Here is an 18,553-nt window from a genome sequence, read left to right as displayed (position 1 = left end):
TTAATAAATATTTCATTTATTTATTTTTTAGAGAGAGGGAAAGGAGGGAGAAAGGGAGGGAGAGAAACATCAATGTGTGGTTGCCTCTCGTGCACCCCCTACTGGGGACCTGTCCCGCAACCCAGGCATGTGCCCTGTGCTCAATCCACTGAGCCACACTGGCCAGGGCTGGATTTCACCTATTATAGGGAACTTCCAAAACTTTTTTAAAAAATGGGTTAAACAAAAGAATGAATTTACTGTAGGTTTCATTGAGTTCCCTTGTCTGAGCAAGTTTCCCTGTTCCTGTTCCCATGTCACCTGGGCCAAAATTTGGGGGTAGTTATAGTCATTCACATCTTTTTTTCATTGTACCTACAATTGTAGTAAATCAATAAGATCTGACTATTCCTTCTTCAGAGTGTTTCTGAAATTCATCCCTGATCATTGTTTCTACCACTGTCACCCTAATGAAGATACTCATCATCACATTTTTATAATCACAATGTCACATAAACATACACACAGGTATATACACACTCATAAACATGAACATATGAAAGTATACATATAGATGCACATACATACACACATGTGTAAACACAGTGTGTGTGCCTATATGTGAATACATATACATACCATATACACACATGTACACACATATACAGGCAGGGCACAGTAGGCTTACACTTGTTTGTATGGAAAATAACACAGTAATTAATAAACAATTCAAGAATAAACAGTTTTGCATACTCACAACTGTAAACCGACATGCACCCCACCCTGTATATTATGGACACGCAGCACGTCCACGTATGTGTACAAATAACAAAAGAAAGAAACATTGCCAACTATGAAAAAAATCACATGCAGCTTTTCTGCAGGTAACCCATTTTGGGACAAAATGTTTCAATGCACAGAGACACACACAAAAACGCAAAACTTACCGGCTGGCCTCCCCACCATCTGTGATTGAACTTCTCTCGCCCTCGAAGGTGGAAAGTGGCATCAAATACAGGGTCGTACATGGAATTGCCAACAATTCCATGGGATTCTGGGTACAGCCCCTTTGAGTAAAAGGAAATTTATCACTAAAGTAGCAACATAATAATCCACACGCATTAGTTCCATCATAAATTTTCTTATCATAGAAGGTTTTATAGCAATAATTACTTTCCAACTTTATATTTTATATATATAAAACCTTTATATGCATCTGATTTTAAGCCGTCTAAGAAACTTGACATTATTATTTAAAAATTAATATTTGGGTCTTTTGAACTGCTGCAATTTAACATGATGACAACAATTTTTATTATAACAAATTAACCTTTAACTGAAACTTATTTATGTGCCTCCCCAAAAATTTCTCTTTCTGAATACATTTTTCTCAGTTCTATTTCTAACCCCAAGCCAAAAAATAATAATAATTAAATAAATTAAGCATGTTTTTAAAGAAGAAAGCAAGGTAGAATTGGAAGTATCTGAAAATGAAAACACAGCAGCCCTGAAGTCAATATTTTTACTTGAAAACTCAGAAAACACACAATAGCTCTTGTGGTATTTGAGAGAGGTTTAATGTGTGCATTTAGACGGAACAGGACTGGAAAACGGGCTACGGTCTTAAAGCTGCAGCGACACTGGGCCGCCAACAAGGCTGGGGAAGGCGTTTACTGAGAACAGCTGAGGCAGAGAGGATGGGACACAGACAGGTTTTCTTTGAACACTAAGAAACACGTTTTAAAAATCTCCCTCCCGGTCACTGTAGGATGCAATCAGCCCCTTGACTCTCTACCGTTTGAAAAGAGTACTTACAGTGGCCAAAGTGTACAAGTTGGGGAAAGTCTTCGTCGGGTACACAGGCCTCATGTAAGGAGAGTGAGTACCGCAAGACCCTGCAGGCGAGATCAGGACGGGAGAACCAACAGAAACCACTCCGTGCAGAGAACCCACTTCATAAACTCTCACAGGCATGTGTTACCCTTCGCTTTCATATTGCGAATAATAAAATACATTTCAAGCCACGTGTCCACAGATCTCCCAGCCCCCCGCTGAGCACTCACTTCGCAGACCATGGATGACAGATGAGAGAACACAGTATGGAAGTGACTTACTGAGTTTTTCAATGTTAGGCATGACCTTGCTGCCTTTCTTCATGTAGGAGGCACGGAAGCCATCCACGGAGAAGATGATTAATGGAGGGCGAACGAACCTTAAACAGTACCACATTAAAGCTTTAGAAAAATCGTCGCCACAGAGTTTCCATGAAGCCAAGTCATTCTCAACAATTGGGACCAAGGGTTTCCAAGATGAAACCTCAAATGAAGAGATCTGTACAAGCCCGGGCTTCCAGCCACGTACCATTTGTGGCGCCTGAAGTTCAGAGTTAAGTGACCAAAGTCATGAAGTAGCCAGGGAAGGGACTGACTCCCCCTAATGAACTCCCTCCACAGCTGCCTCTCACACGGCAGACAAGGCTTTTCCCAGTGTAAAAGCTGTTACATTTGCTGAGACTATGTTTTCTCTCATTTGCTACCTGGAAAACTTCTACTCATTCTTTAAAACCCAGCTTAAGTTTTCCTCTTCTATGATATCAGTTGCCCACACTTCTGAATTCCTTTAAGATATTAATTCATACCTCTTTTATCATTTACATATATTTTTTCATAGTACACTGTTCTGTTAACATGTTTATCTCCTTCGCTAGTTAAAAAGCACAGTTTGCGCCTTACTCATTTTTCTATTTTCTGGACCCGCAGTAGGGCTACATCAATATTTATCACATGAACAAATGAATATGAAATTAAGAGCAGTAGCATTCCTGCCACTAGAACTAAGCACTAGTAAAAATTAATTTAGGTTTAATTATATAATAATTGCAAAAATAATTAAATTATTGAAAACCTATAAAAAGTTCATTAATAAAGGACTAGACTAGCCATCTATCTAGGGCAGGATCTGATAAAATAGGCCCTTTGTTATATTCTAAATATATAGTTGTCGAATCAGACTTGAGAGTACTAACCTATATACAAAACTGGTTCTAGTAGCTGAATGATAATCCAGCAAGCATAGGCTGGAGTTTATTTGAAGCCACATAAAGAGCAAGGAATATTTTAAATAGTAGGCATTTCGAACAATGACCAGTCAGAGTTCATTCTTATCATTGCTGTTATTTAACAAGGCTCGTGTCACTTGGAATGGTTTCTCCTCAAAAATAACTATGTTTTAGACAGTCAGAAACTACTGCCCTGACATTCTAAAAATCCAAAGAAGTTCAGGTGGCTCATGAACATTAAAAAGGATATCAAAATCAAGACAGTATCTAAATACTTGGATTTCGTGCCCCAAGCTATGTTTCAAACAAAACTTGCACTCGAACAAATGCATTTATGAAAACACACTTGTTGAAAATTTATTTTTGCCCTGCTTTTTAAGGGGCCATGAATTTTCAACAGTTTCCTGAAAGGCATAATAAGTGCCTTATGCTGGTCACACCTGAGCTATGGGGTGTCACTTCACTTTGGTGCTTTGTCAAGTTTCTGCAGCATTTTTGACAGTTTCTAGCATCTTTCCCTCTGCCCACCCCACCCCCTGACAAAGGCAAAAGCCGCACTTCGGTGGGGAAAAAACGGGAAAAAGTTTCTTGCCCTCTTAAGCGATATTTAGATTCACTTTGTGAAATCTTCAGCTAAGATGGACATATGTTTCTTTGCCTGTATAAGAGGATTTCAGTTTGACCTCCTTTTTAACCATTTATCCCTCTATATCCAGTGATATTTCATTAACCAAGTGCATTTTTAGACTCTTCATGATATACACTTACCCTGCAGGGCATTCTGGTGTCTTGATTTCCTCGCAGTCATCATCCACCCAGTGTGACTCTCCTAGAAGAGTAATGGGTAAATTCATTGGTGAATCAAATGAAAAATGCCATCCAGAGGCTTGACAAGTACCATTCTTGGGCCTGCATCTTGGTTGGCACGTGTATAATGGGACAACATCTAAAAAGAAACTGAAACACAGCCTCGTGTCTGGCTTGGCTTCCTAAAGTACACTCATACACAATGAGAAAGCTAAGATTTAATAATCCCAAGTGGTGTTTATGGAAGCCTTCGGAGTCTAAATGGCTTCTAGATAAAAACAACAGTGGTGTCAGTGAATAAAACACTATGTTTCCCTCCAGAAATAAACTATTTGGCCATTAGATGGAACATTCTCTTCTCCGCCACCAAACATCTCAAAGCCATACAAAGTATGGCACAACTTCCCTTAGATTGGGGAACAGGGCATAGAATGTGCAGGGATGATGGATGCAATAGATGATTTGCCAGTGGATCTGGGTACAGCCCTGGAATTCAGGAATAAAAAGCATGCTATCTTAATAGAAGCATCTGTAATAGTGTCAACAATAAAAATAAAGGGAAAAAAATCAACGCTATATTTCACTTTTATCTTCCACCAAGATCTCAGAGCATAACCCTCCCTCTCCTAAGTTACCCCATGGAGAACAGAGAAGAGAAAGAACTCAGATCAAAACTGTGGCTTCCCTTAGAGGAAATAAAAATTATCAAAACCATTTACTGTATCTTGCCATGTATAATGCACACTTTTTTGCCCAAATGGTTGAAGGAAAAATAAGGATGCACATTATGCATGGGTAGTACTAATTCTATATATATATATAAATGTTTTTAAGTCTTTTATTTATGCTTATGCATTAAAAGTGTAACTCTAGAAAGCAACAATGATATCTGTATGCAAAAAAAATACCCTAGAACATGATCATCAGTTTCTTTCTAAATAGGAATAAATAAAAAATTGAATTAAAAAATGAAAACGGAAGATTTTTCTTTCCTGAAAGTTTGGGCCAAAAACATGGATGTGCATTATACATGGCAAAATACTGTACCTTAAATTGTTGTGAAACATACAAAAATCATGAATCTTAAACATAAGTAAAATCTGTGGCCAATACTTTGATGAAATTGCTCCTTTGTAACCAGCCTCGGAAACCTCCCTGGTCAACAAGAATCTAACTAGTGATGACTGTGCAAGACGTGGTCCTTAAAACAGGAAGCTTCACCCCACGTGAAATAACCCAGGGGGCAGACTTGGGCTTCACAAAAGTCCTGAAACTAGAGTTTTAAGTCAACAAAAGCCAATGTTTAATGACTCAATGACCAAGGACGCCTAGGACCTTTTCTTTATTTTCTCATCTAATAGTCTTTGTGGCCTCTTGGTACAGTTACTACATAGGGAAAAAAAGGGAAGAGGCAACAAATTCTCAAAGGTATGTGTTATCCACAGTTACAATGATTGTTTAGATAGGGGAAATTTTCCAAACCTAAGATTAATGTAATACCGTCTTGCCAAAACTGAGCACTACGCATGTTTCAGAAGTGATATGCTTTTTCCCTAAAATCTTTTGTTTAACTTTTATTTTTTAATTTTCAAGTACAGTTGGCATACCATATTATATTAGCTTCAGGTGGGCAACACAGTGATTAGACATTCATATAATTTATGAAGCGATCCTCCCAGTAAGTCTAGTGCCCGTCTGACAGCATCCACAGTTACTACAATGTTATTGTCTATATTCCCTGCGCTGAACAGAAACTCTTCTTGAATGTTCCACACCACCGCTAAGAAAAAGGACTTAAGTTAGACACTAAAAAGTGACTTGCAAACTTTTCATAAAGGTTCTTGGATCTTCCCATAAACTTTTATAAGTAGGTACCATGGCAACTGGAACTCCTTGAAGACAGAAACTGCATCTTTTACATTTTTGGTAGCCCACTGACCAGTATTTATTATCAGAATAAAACCATCATATTCTACAGTCAAGCATCCAAAGTCAGAGCGCACACACGTACGGCTTTGGGGTAGGACAGGAGCCGCTGGGGCCCTGTCCTCAAGCTGCTGCTAGTTTTCGGCTTACAGCTGTCAGGACCCCTGGCCTCAAGGGAAAGGGCTCGGACTTACTTCCCAGAGCCTGCAGTGAAGCAGCCCAAGCAGAAACTACGTGAGGCTGCATTCTTGCTCGCTTCCCCTCCTCACCTCCACTTCCCTTGCTCTCTGACACAATTTTCCTGCCGAGTATTCCCTCAGTAAATCCCATGTATGGGATTCCTCTCTCAGGCTCTGCTTCTAGGAAACCAGACCTGAGACCGAGACAGGAGCTTTAGAAATCTCTTCCTTACAGTGGCTCTATCTAAGTAGGGAATTTGGGGGTGTTCCCTAGTTATTTCAGATCGGTGACATTCAGGGAAGCAAAACTAAGAAAGAAATGTGAGAAATCTAAAGGCACATCTCACTGCCTCCTCTCGAGCCCTTATCCAAGCTGTTACATCCCCAATATCCAGGATGTCTTGGAGCATCTCCAGTTTCTGTTCTCATACAGCTCAAGCCACTCCAGGGAAACGGGTACCTTTGCAAACCACTTGGTAGTTGGTGCAGCAGTCTCCCCTGGCCAAGCAGTCCTCTGAGCAGTGACACGCATTGTCTTCATTTCTGACTTCTCCGCATCTGTCCTTCGTACACTCCCAGCCACCAGCTGAAGTCGGCACAAGAAAACACTTTCACTGCTTCGCGCAAACCAAATGAAAGAGGCCGCAATTGCTTATGAGGGTTGCCAACAAAAAGAGCTGAAAATCCCACATTGTTTAATCTGCTTGTGAAATTAGGGTTGGCCTGAAGCCCAGACGATATTTGGAGGACTTACAAATAGAACGAACGTCTAATTTTTAAGTCAGAGTACAAAGCCAAACACAATTGAGCTCCTTTGGGAAAAACGAACTCTTACTGACGGTGAACTCTCCTAAAAGACCCAATGAAATGTATGGTATCTGAGGTTTGTAATGGGGTATTTACCATTGTAGGTGTAGTCACTATAGCTCAGCTCTTTTATTCTCCAAAGTAGCTTTACTTCATTTAAATCAGCTTGATTTAAAAATAAATGACTGTGCAACTAAATGGCCTCAACCTACTATAAGATGCACCTGGAGGTTAAAGTCCTAAACAGATACAAAGATTCTTAAATGGATGTTAAAAACATTCACAGTTCCAATCATTGACCAAATTGGGCCCTACCTACAATGAGGTCAGAGTCCCCACGTTTGAGGGGGCCCGTGGACGAGGTGGATTTCTGTCTGAGCGGACTCCATTGAGAGCTCACAGCTCAACTCTCCCAAGAGGACATTTTCAGAAAAGTAATATTTTCCTTTTAAAATGCATGTTTTATTTTTGCCTGGCTTTTTTGACCACAAGACTCTAAGTTCCAAGGCAGGAAAATGCACCTTTTTCACCATTCTATCTCCAGTGCCCGAGACTGTGCCTAGCACATGCTTGGTATTCCATGAACATTTATTGCATCTGATTGAAAATTACCGTGAAAATAAAGTATGACTCTTTAAATTCAGGACTGTCACATTGAAAAGCTTTATAGTTAATTCATTTATTCAATAAATCCTTCTACTATGTTTTCCACGGTCCAGATGCTGGGGACGTTGTGAAGAACTTGTCTTCGTGGAACTTACGTTCCAACTGGGATAGACAGACCAGAAGCAAGTGAATAAGGAAACATGATAAGGTCGGTTGTGCTGAGTGCCGCTGCTAACGGAAAGAACGGGAGGGCATGGGCGGAGGGTGATAGGGTGGGGTGGGGTGGGGCTGCTACTTGAGAAGGAACAGTCAAGAAAGCCTTCTCTGAGCTACAGGACACTTCAAGTCATTATCTCTTAAAATATGTCAAAAGTGGAAGGCAATGATTTTAGAAAGCAATGCTGTTCTTTAAGAATATTCTACTAAGATATACTATTGTTAGGTGAAAAAGCAGGTAAAGAGCTATTCATTGCCATTCTAGAAAATCATGCCACTACTGTTTCCATTATTTTATTTATTTATTTATTTACTGATTTTTAATTTATTGTATGTTTTCCGTTACCATGTATCCCCTTTATGCCCCTCCCCACCCAGCAATCACCACACTGTCCTTCATGTCCATGTCCATTTCCACTCTTTCAGACCAACCTGTGCATCCTGATTCCTTTCTCTGATTCCATTCCCCTATCTTCACTGCCTTCTCCTCCCAAGCAGATTAAATGCTTGGGGTTCCTTTATCCAGACCTTCTACCCCAAACAGCCACTTTTCCAAGGTTACTTTGACTGATGGAGATTATGGGTTTTTCCCCCCAGTTCAAGGTTAATTTGACCCACCAACATACTTTTATTCTTCCTCTAATTCCATAAGAAAATCACTTTGCTTAACAGAGAGCATCACTATTAATAAGTTAGACTTATTGAGGAACTACTGACTTCAGATAAGAATGAAATTTTTAAAAAACTCAGGGTTCGGCGTGAACTATAAGCAAGGTATGAGTCAATCAATTGCATAATTTTCAAAGCAAACATTGGAATAAACATAAAAAGCATTTAACCTTATTGGACCGTAAGAAAGCTACCTATCAGATCAGAAAAAGGCTTCAAAATGGGCATATAAATTTTTTTAAATAAGAGTTGCTGAAAAGACAGTAGTGAAAAGCTCTTGTGCCCTTTGAGAAAAATATAAACTTTGAGAGGGCAATTTTGTAATATATTTTTAATTCTTTAAAATGAGTGTACATTTTGATCCCCAAATCCAACTTATAGGAATTAATTTTAAGGAAAATAGACAAAAATATAAATATGCGTGAATAACGTTCATTGATATATTAACAATAGCAAAGGGGGGAAATATAAGTGCTAATCAATGACTCAGCGAAGTAGGTTGTAGCTGCTCAGTGGAATACTATGTAGGCATTCAAAGGATGATGTGTACAGAGATATACAAATACAGACACATCCTCACAAGGCTCTCCTCACATGTGTACTTGCATATACTCCCATGTGTAAATACACGTGCACCCATACGTTCTAAACACGCACACAAAGTAGTCAGAGTTTACACTGAAATATTGATTGTGCTTATTTCCAGAGAGTGCTTGTGTCAGCAAAGTGAAATCTCAAAGACTGTTTTCTTTAACTTTTTGCTATTATTTGACATTTGATTCTTCCACATTTGGCATACGTTATCCTTGTGCACAGGGAATAAATGACTTTAAAAATGTTACTGTAGTCCATATTTATTAAACCTGGGAAGAAAGACATGAGCTACATTCGGAGAAAGCTAAGCCAGAGCCAGGAGATTCATTAAACTTTGCAAGGAGCTCGGAGATCAGGAGTCCTGAGGGCTGAGACGATGTGTCAGGGATGAGGTGCTCGAGGTAGAAAGGAAACGTCAAATGTTAGTTAGTTCTTCAGTGCCAAGCAAACACAGACCACTGGCTTGAATAATGTCTTAGAGCCAAAGGACTCTGCTGGAACATCTGTTCCATCCATATATTCAGTTTACAAGGTTCTCAGCATTTAAATTTGCAGAGTTACAACTAAGGAAACTGGGGGGAGTTCTAAAGGAGAGTAATCCCCCCCCCAAGAAAAGGGGCCAAATGTTTAGAAAATGTATTGTGCAAAACACAACCTTATAAAACTTTTCTTATTTGGGGGAAAGAAATAAATCAGAACTAGAAAAGAAGTTGATGTCAGTTTTCATATAATTAAGGGTTATTTCCTTAGTAGAGAAGAATAATGTCTCTGTTTCTAATGATGTCATTAGAAAGAGCAGAGTAACATCAATGATAATAGAAGGTAGATTTTTGAAAGAATCATCTTATCATAAAAGTCCAAAAACAAGTAACAGCTTGTCCGTGGAGCTGGGGAATCTGTGCACCCAGTGGTCTGAAGCCCCAGGTCGTCATCTTCCTCAGAGAGTGTGAATGTGATGTTGCCCAGAGGCGTGGTGGACAACCTGCAAGGCATCTCCAAAGTTCTACATGAAGTGCTGGGCTTTGCAAACAGAGCATGCAGAATGGTAAATGTCTCCCAAGGTGCTTCTTCTCAACTCATGTGCATTCACTCAAAAGTCTACATATTCTACAGACTGTTCTAGTAGAGAAGAAATATTTGAAAAGTCAGGAAGAGATTGGAGTGCTACCCTGAGCACGTGCTCCCAAGTAGAATTCCAGAGCAATTTTCCACTTGCACAGAGAACGGGGAATAGCATCAGGGTAGAACAATAGTCACCATATGATAAGATGAAATAAAGAAATGCTAGAAACTGTGCAAAATAAATAGATACCAAAAAAAAGGAAACCAACGCTTTGAGAATGTGTACAATTTCAGTCCATGTGCCCTAGCAGTGAATGTGGGAATTGACAGCAAGAGAGAGAAATGATGGAGATAAAAAAAAAAAAAAAAAAAAGCCTGGCCACAAGTATTTCCAAAACCAGGAAATGACTATAGCTGCAAAAAACCTCCTTCTGGTGGGCCCTGTGGGAAACAACGGTTATGCCAGGTGCACTTATTATACGTTGACAATCATTCAAGAAACAGAAACAAAACCCAAACCTACAGCTTGGTTCGGCCAAAGCAGGGTGTCAGTGCCAGCGTGTACAACAGCAGGGGGCTGTAAGCCATCTAACTGAGGCCGGAGGACTCAAAAGTTGCATACCTGTCTTCAGACAAAGCTCATCAAAGTCATGGCAGCAACTGCTGTAGCTCTTACACAGGTTGTCACAGCGACAATCGGGAGGTCCAACTTCTTGAAGTTCAAAGCATCGGCCCTTACAAGATCCGGAGGTGTTGGTCCAGGGGGAGTCTGACAACACTGCAAGACACAGAGACAAAGACAATGGGACTGGGAAGTGGGTCATGTCACCATGGGGGGGTGTGGCATGGGAAGCGGTACAGTGCCGTGACACAGCCACACTCTGGCTGAGCAGCCTGGCTCCATCACCTGCTGGGCATGGTCCCTCGGCAGGTTGTTGAGTTTCCTTGTGCCAGTTTCCCCATCTGTAAAGTGAGGGGACTCATAAAAGTCACCTGAGGTTATAATGAGAATTAAATGAAACAATCCATGCAGAACGCTGGTAGAGCACACTTAGCAGGTAGTCAGACATATAGAAAGTGTGACAAGTGTTGGCTGTCGGTTTTATTACTTCTTACAATTGTGACTATGAATCTGTGCAGGTTAGTGTCTCTGTGGATGCCAGTGACGTCAGGACAGAAGAGAACTTCGATACACATACTGAGAAATGAGAGCTCCTTTCCCTATCTTAAAAGCCACAGCTTTTCATAAGGAAAATTGAGCCTAAATGTTCTGAGAACAGTCTGACCATACGGGATTGGAATAGAGACTTGTTCAATCTCTCCCAGCCGTTAAATCTACGCTCGTAACTAGAGTTGCACAAACACGAATTTGACAACCTTGGCTTGTCAAAAAAAGAAACAAACCCTCCTTCAGCGTTGTCATATGATAATTGTTTAACTAGAAATCTTAAGAATCAGCTAAAGTGGGGGAAGAAGTGAGAAAAATTCCACAAATTTGTGGTGTATAAGCAATATACGTTCAAAACTTAAATGGCAGTTTAATTCATAATAGTACCTAAAATATAAAATATCTAGGTATAAATGTAACAGGACCTGTGTAGAGCCTACATGAAGAACACATTAAAACTTTACACAAAGATATTTTAAAAGACTTAACTAAATGGAAAGACATACCATCCTGAACATAAAAATATCCATATTATAAAAATATCAGTTCTTCCTAAATAAACCGAAAGATTCCATGCATTCACAATAAGATTACTTGAAACTTGAGAGAATATTAAAAGTTTATCAAAAATAAATATATGAAAATAGAGAAAACTAAAAAGGGAGAGGACTTTGGCGAAGACCTAGATAGTAACACATGTTCTGAAGTTAGTTATGATAGTTTGGTAACTAGAAAATGAGTAGATCAGCGTTGGGGCAGGGACAAGAAACAGGACCAACTATTTGAGAATTTATTTTACAATGAAGGTAACACTGTAATTTTTTAACTTTTTAAAATTACAATTTACATTCAATATTATTTTGTATTAGAAAAGTAACATTTTAAATCAAAGGAAGAATGAAAACTTAATCAGTAAGTGAAGGTTTAATCCGCGAGTAGTGCTGGAATAACTTGCTGTCCGGAAAAAATAAAACTGGCTCTTCATTCTCGCTTACAAAATAACCACTTTCTGGTGAACAGAATGTATAAGCAGTGTCATACCTGTTGCTAGATATAAAAAATGTTGTAAAGTATCACACAATTTAGAAATACCTATCACTTTTATAAATGCATATGAATCTTTCACTCAGAAATCCTATTACTAGGAATTTATCTCTCATATATATTTGCAAAAATTTGTCAAGACATATATGTACAAGAAAGAATCACTCTAGCCATAAGTGGAATATTGCCCAGCCCTTAAACGAATGAGCAGATCCATGTTGGCTAACATGGAAAGATCTACAAAATATATAAACAAGTTTTTTTTAAAGATTAAAGTACAGAACAGTGTTAAAATAGTAAATAGTATCTATAACTGGGATAAAAAAGGCAATAAACAAAAAGATAAAATATAAATATCCTAATAAATGTTATTTATGACATGCAATTTGTAATTTGGTTTCCTTATTTACATGTTTATACTTTTTATAATCAGCACGCACTAGTTTTAAAATCAAGAAAACGCAGATGCACAGGGGACAGCAGAAGCTAAGTGACATTTCTAGGTTTATCAAAGCCATTTATCTGAACATCCTGTTCATCCCTTACTCCTCTGTCCTCTTTGAAGTCAGAAGCACCCACTTTACCCTTTATGGCATCAGATCCGTTCGACTAAAGCAAACAGATTCACCAGACCATGAGATGAGAAATGCTTTTGCTCGGTTGATTCTGGGATGTTGAAATTGTACATACAAAACCACGCCAGTTCAGTTTAGGAAATAATGTCAGGTTTCCAAAGCAATACCTTCCCTCCGGCTCATACACCACATTTTTCTATTGACTTTGGCCAACCTGTCAACAGCACACACTGGACCAGAAGAAACTGGAGGAGAGGGAGAAGGGGAATTGAGATGTGAAAAAAGGAAGGAAGTCTTTGTAGTGAAAATAAAGATAAGGAAAATGCTTATCATTGAGTTATTTCTTTAAGTTTGCTCCTTAGAAGTCCAACAGGAGACTAATAAATTCCCATGAGCTACATACATAAATATGTTTAGCTATGCTTAGAGCTGAGATAATGTGAAGAAATCTCCGAATACTGTGTGTACAGTTGTTTACTTGGCCTATCTCCTCTTCTTTATGTTATCCCAGAATATGTTTGAAATTTCCTTCCATTCATGTCCTTTGCTTTTCCCTCCTCTAATCTCTTCACTATCTCTTTCTTTCCTTTCAAAATCCTTATATGAATTCTTAGCCATTTTTTAACCTTTCTTCCTTCTATCAATGGGATGTTTTCTATCTTCTTAATCACTCTCTAAATTTGTCCCTCACTTTGTTTTTGAAAATAACTAAATCTCACGCAATAGCTGACTCCATTGAATTATAATTTTCCATGCCAACCCTTAAACTGAAGGCAGCTTTGTTAAGAAAGAATGGCCCTTACACTCATAAGGCTAAGATGTATCTTCTGAAAAGCATTGTACTCAAGACTGGGTTGCCAACGGCTTCCAGATCAAATTCCCAGGCATGTGTGAATTAGGGATACAGATGTCAAAATTCATTCTTGGCTAATGTGGATTCAGGTGACAAAGGCGGGAAGGGAAGGGGGAAGATGGATTGGGCCATGTACCACCTTGAATCCAATAATCCCAAGACTTGGACCAGAACATGTTCCCATGTTCACCAATCCTCTCCGAAGCACAAAGGGCAGGGAAAGGAGGCTGAGAAACTGGGAGGCATTTAAGATGCCACCCAGCTCTAGAATTTAACATGTCTTATGCCTCTTCTGGAATGTATGATTCTTTCCTCCTGGTCATACTTTCTTGTAGTGAAGTTGTCTTTTTTTTCTTGATATTTTTGACTTCATGCTTTAGTAAACAGCACTCACATACAGGCCTGATTCCTAAATACACCACTTTCCAGAAACACCCATTCCTGCCAGCATCACTGTTCTCTTCTCTTCATGGCTGCCGGGCCAGATTTCATAGACCATTTTCTAAATAAATAGGTCTGCCTGGGAAGTTCACAAACACCTGTACTTCCCATGTACTTATAAATACAACACCCTCATGTAGAAAACCTTATACACTAGAATAAAGCAGATCTCTATAAACTCCAATTTAAAAATTAAAAATTTGAATGTAACCTCTAAACCAAATGCAAGCAGCATCACAAATTCAAGCAGCGTTTGTGATGGTAGCCAGCAGTGTAAGTCTGAATTATTTGCAAATCTGCTGCCAGACAGTGAAACACTGTCGTATTTAAATCTCAGGTATTGTCAAAACGATAAGATAAAAATTTAAAAACTGGCCTTCAAATGTTAATTGAACATAAATTAAACATAGCATTATATACTTAACACCTTCTGTTGTCATCAGCATTAATATGGCATTTTCTTTCAAGAATCTTTTCCAACAGAGAGGCAACATTATCTCCATTTTTCCAGTTGGAAAATCAGATCTCTAGGCCTAATTTGAGCTAGCAAAGGCCTGGTGAAAGTTTAGATCATCTGGATATAACTACAGTGCTGTTTTCATGAAACTGTGTACATAGGGTCCAAATTATTTCAGATGTTCTTTTTAAGACATGGTTTTAGAAGATCTGTTGACTTTTTTGTTGATTCAGGAATCTATGTTGAACACTGTTGAAGACTGAACTTTCTGTTTACACAAACGAGATAGAGGACTCCATATAGTTTTAAGATAAATGAAAAATTACTACCCTAAAGCCCCATGTAACAAAGAACTGAAAAATCTATGCCCTCCTTAGATTCGGATCTGGGTCATTTCAGTCCGTGGACTGAAACGCCCTGGTTTCTACAGTAAATTTAACATAAAGTCCTATGACACCCTGAGATAGTTTTCCTTGCAGAGCAGGGCTGATATTTCTGCCAGCTTTGCAGCTTCCTGAATGGTACTGGCCCATCTTTTAAATGGCTTTTCATTTTCATTGTAAAATGAGATTCCTCAAGTTATCCAATGGGCACGAACCCTCGCATTCCTGTTATCATTGTCTGGTTTCTCTATGATTCACAAAGGGAAGCTTTGCTCATCGAGTTGTTAGCGAGATTCACTTCACATTTACACCCACGAATTTCATGCACATCTGCATACTTTTAAAGTTCCAAGCCACTAAAAATGATAATAAATTGAACTGCACTCTCAAGTTTATTAGCCAGATATTTGCAAGCTTACAAATTTCCCTTCATCTTTCAAGTATAAAGTTACTTATGTTTCAGAGGACATCCCAATTTCACCTGGAGACTGAGAGTGTCTACCACAAACGTTAGTAAAAATAGACAATACCATCATAAGCACACGTGCATGCACACATACATAAGTGCGCACACACCTGTATACACATAAAGTCCTTGCAACATTAAAGGTGAATCAAGCTGGCAGCACCAGATGTACGTATGGGGCAGAGACGTCAAACTAAATTGCACTTATTACTTCCATTTTCTGTGGAAATTTATTTCCGCTGTCTCATTTACCTGATTGCCCATCACATTTACCCAACGGAATTATAACTAGCTCATTTCAGACCTTCTACTAAATCTATTGATCTTCTATGATCTGGTAGAAGACATCTCATTCCGCCATTACGTCTGATAGATCACTAGGTCCCAACAATAAATCCAGCTGACAAGTGTGCTGGTTAACTAATTATAACAGTGTGTTTGCACTGCCAGAGCCTTGAAACTAACACCCCAGTCCATAGTACAGCAGCGAGGGGCTGCGTGGGTGTAGAATGCTCCCAGCTATCGTTGAGAACTCTGAAGAACCGTGTTTACCAAACAAGAACCTGCATGCTTTTCAGTGGGTGATCTGCTCTCATCAGTCTGAAGCCAGCCACATATTAATGCCCTCTGTGTCCCTCTATTTTGTGAAACAACCTAGAAGCACTGAGCTTCCTGGGATTTCGTTGAACATAAAAGTGTCGTCAAACACAGGCATAGCTGCCTTTCTTCCTAGTATCTTGTTCTCATATGCACAGAAAAGTTCACCCAGTGTTTTCTGATGTGAAACCTTGGCTGACAGAATAACCAGCCGCACGTGTTATTTGAGGGAGGCCCTTTCGAGGCACATATTATGTTTAACAAGATAAAGAATGTTTAAAGTCTCTGCACTAGGCTTTCACCCAATTGCCAAAGTACAGCTCTGGTCTTGCCTAAACAGCAGGCAAGCTACATTAATAGAAAAATCAAAACTAAAAAGTGTGCTGGCATACTAAATTCCTACAACTCAGACTTAAACGGCATTGTATCCCAAGACTAAGCTTCCTATAGGTAGAATTTTCACTAATAAATTACTTTAGAAGATTCCATAGAGGCCTAAAATAATACATGATTTAATCAAATAATTCAAAAAGCAAACATTCTGTAGTACACTTAAGATCAGTTAGATTTATCTACTATAATATAAATTATATTATTTTCTAAGAAGTTGCATTATTTCATTAGTTCTTATAGTTGTTTCTTATCATGTACGGAAGCAATGTATTATATGCAAAATATATTCAAGGTTCCATAAATGGGGTCTACACTTTTCAAGTTCTCCAGTGGAGTCTAAGCACATAAAATCAGAGGCAATGAAACAGAGTAGGCAGAACCATGGGCTTTTTCTTTCAGTCCAGTAGAAAAACTGGAAATCATCCAGGCCCGCTCCTCATTGTACAGTTAAGGAAACAGACTTCACAAGTGACTTGCCCAAGACCACACAGCAAGTTACATGAATTCAGGGTGCCAGGTCCAGGACTTTCGTGACCGGTTTCCAAAAAATGAAAAGTTGACTGTGAAAATAATGAGTGGCTGGATTTTATGCATTCATTAAGAAAACGGCTTTTAATAGCAGTTTTAGCCAAAGCGATATATTACACAAAACAGGAAAAAGTTCCTGTGAGGGCGCCTTGGAGAGAACCAGCAAGGCTGTCAAGCGGCTGGCTGGCTCACATGGCCGCGCTAAGGATGGGATGGCCCTTCCCGTCTGTGCAGCTACAGTTGGTGTGAATGGGAGTCATACTTGTCTGGAACAAGAAAAAGAGGTCTTTGAAGAGAGCATTTGTTACCAATAAAAATGGGATTCTCCAGCCTGGATCCACTCTCCTCTCCTTTCCCAACAGAAGACAACTCATTGTGTCCACTTGGTTCCCCGGGGGTGCAATTTTTATGATTTGTTTTCTCACTTTTCACCCCAACCACATCCCACTATGACTTACTCAACTACTTCTCATATAATTCTGGCATGACACAAAAGGAATTCCCTTGATGTGAAGAAGACAGTACACCAACAATAGATGTATCATCACTTGGTTCACGAAAGCTCACGCTGGCTAAGCGGAGACAGGTGATAGTCAGTGTCCGAGTATCAGGGCAAGAAATACAGAGAAATACGACATTCACAGGGAGGCAGACAAGCATGCTGAGATGTCAGGGAAAGTCAAGAAAATATTGCCCCCTAGAGTCCCCATTACTTAATATGTAATTTTTATTTATAAAACCATCAGCAGCTCCAATTTCCAGGAAATTAACCAACTCATTACTTAAGACCCGGTCAGTTAAGCCCCCTCTGTCTGCACAAGGAGCTCCTTTATAAGAATCCCCACACTGCCTATGGCACAGCGCATTGTAAAAGGAAACCCTTTCACTCGGCTCTATTAGTTAAGTCAAGGTACACTGTTCAAACTCGCCTTTTTTTATGCCTTAAGAAAAAACAGTGAGGTCAGGTTTTAAGCACCTCCTTCCTGTTACGTTTTTCCTCTTTTAGGTAAATCTTAATCGGACAGTTCTAAATTTCTAAAGTTTCATAAAGTCAGCTCATGGCCTTTTTTTACTCCCATTCCTCTTTTTGCCTAAGTCAGAACTTTCTGGAGATAAATGGTATATCCAATGCCACATAACAGTAAGTCAGAGTCACCTGTCTCCCGTATTAAACCAGCATCTGTCTTCACCATTTCTATTTCAGCCTTGTCTGTTACACAGGAGTTTTAATTTTGTCTTAACCTTTATGAATTTCAAGGTAAAAATACTTAAATAGCCAGTTATCATGAAGCCATCAAAAATGTTCTCTAATTAAATAAAACCATGTTCTCTCACCTGAATTATACACAGAGCTGGTTGTATTCTGGAGAAAACAAGGACTAAATTAGTTAAACTGCAAAATCATTTAAAGACAACTTTCTTGATGAGCTTCTACTGATTTTTAAAAGATTGGAAATGCAAATAGTTGCTAGCCTTACCTGTCGGAGGGCCTTCATCCCATCCTTCTGCCCGCTTAATTCGACTCGCTGTGAATCCTAAGCAGATATTGGCTCCAATAGCAAAAGTGAACAGAGATATCACCTAAGGGAATAAGAGATGGAGATGTCAAAAATAGCTAGACAAGACTTCAATATCACCACCAATCCCACAACTTCCAAAATGTACCATAAAGAGTTGTGTTTTCTTTTTCTTAAAACAAAAAGAAAACCAAAATCAGACACCGATTCTAAAGATCAAAGCTGTCC

General features: G+C 39.1%; 1 protein-coding gene across 2 annotated transcripts in view; it reads right to left on the bottom strand.

Moving 5' to 3' along the window:
• Positions 1-18,553, bottom strand: part of ENPP2 (ectonucleotide pyrophosphatase/phosphodiesterase 2) — a 96,410-nt gene that overhangs the window by 52,687 nt on the left and 25,170 nt on the right. For both annotated transcript variants that reach the window (XM_024572063.4, XM_045181645.2), the window contains exons 2-8: positions 18,287-18,389; positions 10,526-10,681; positions 6,410-6,535; positions 3,806-3,866; positions 2,094-2,191; positions 1,795-1,874; positions 927-1,046 (exon numbers count right to left, since the gene is read on the bottom strand). In XM_024572063.4, coding sequence (XP_024427831.2) covers positions 927-1,046; positions 1,795-1,874; positions 2,094-2,191; positions 3,806-3,866; positions 6,410-6,535; positions 10,526-10,681; positions 18,287-18,389 — 744 coding nt within the window. The remainder of the gene's footprint in view (positions 1-926; positions 1,047-1,794; positions 1,875-2,093; positions 2,192-3,805; positions 3,867-6,409; positions 6,536-10,525; positions 10,682-18,286; positions 18,390-18,553) is intronic.

The sequence above is a fragment of the Desmodus rotundus genome, chromosome 8, assembly GCF_022682495.2.
Source record: "Desmodus rotundus isolate HL8 chromosome 8, HLdesRot8A.1, whole genome shotgun sequence".
Classification (NCBI taxonomy): Eukaryota; Metazoa; Chordata; class Mammalia; order Chiroptera; family Phyllostomidae; genus Desmodus; species Desmodus rotundus.
This window is presented reverse-complemented; position numbering and strand designations above follow the sequence as displayed.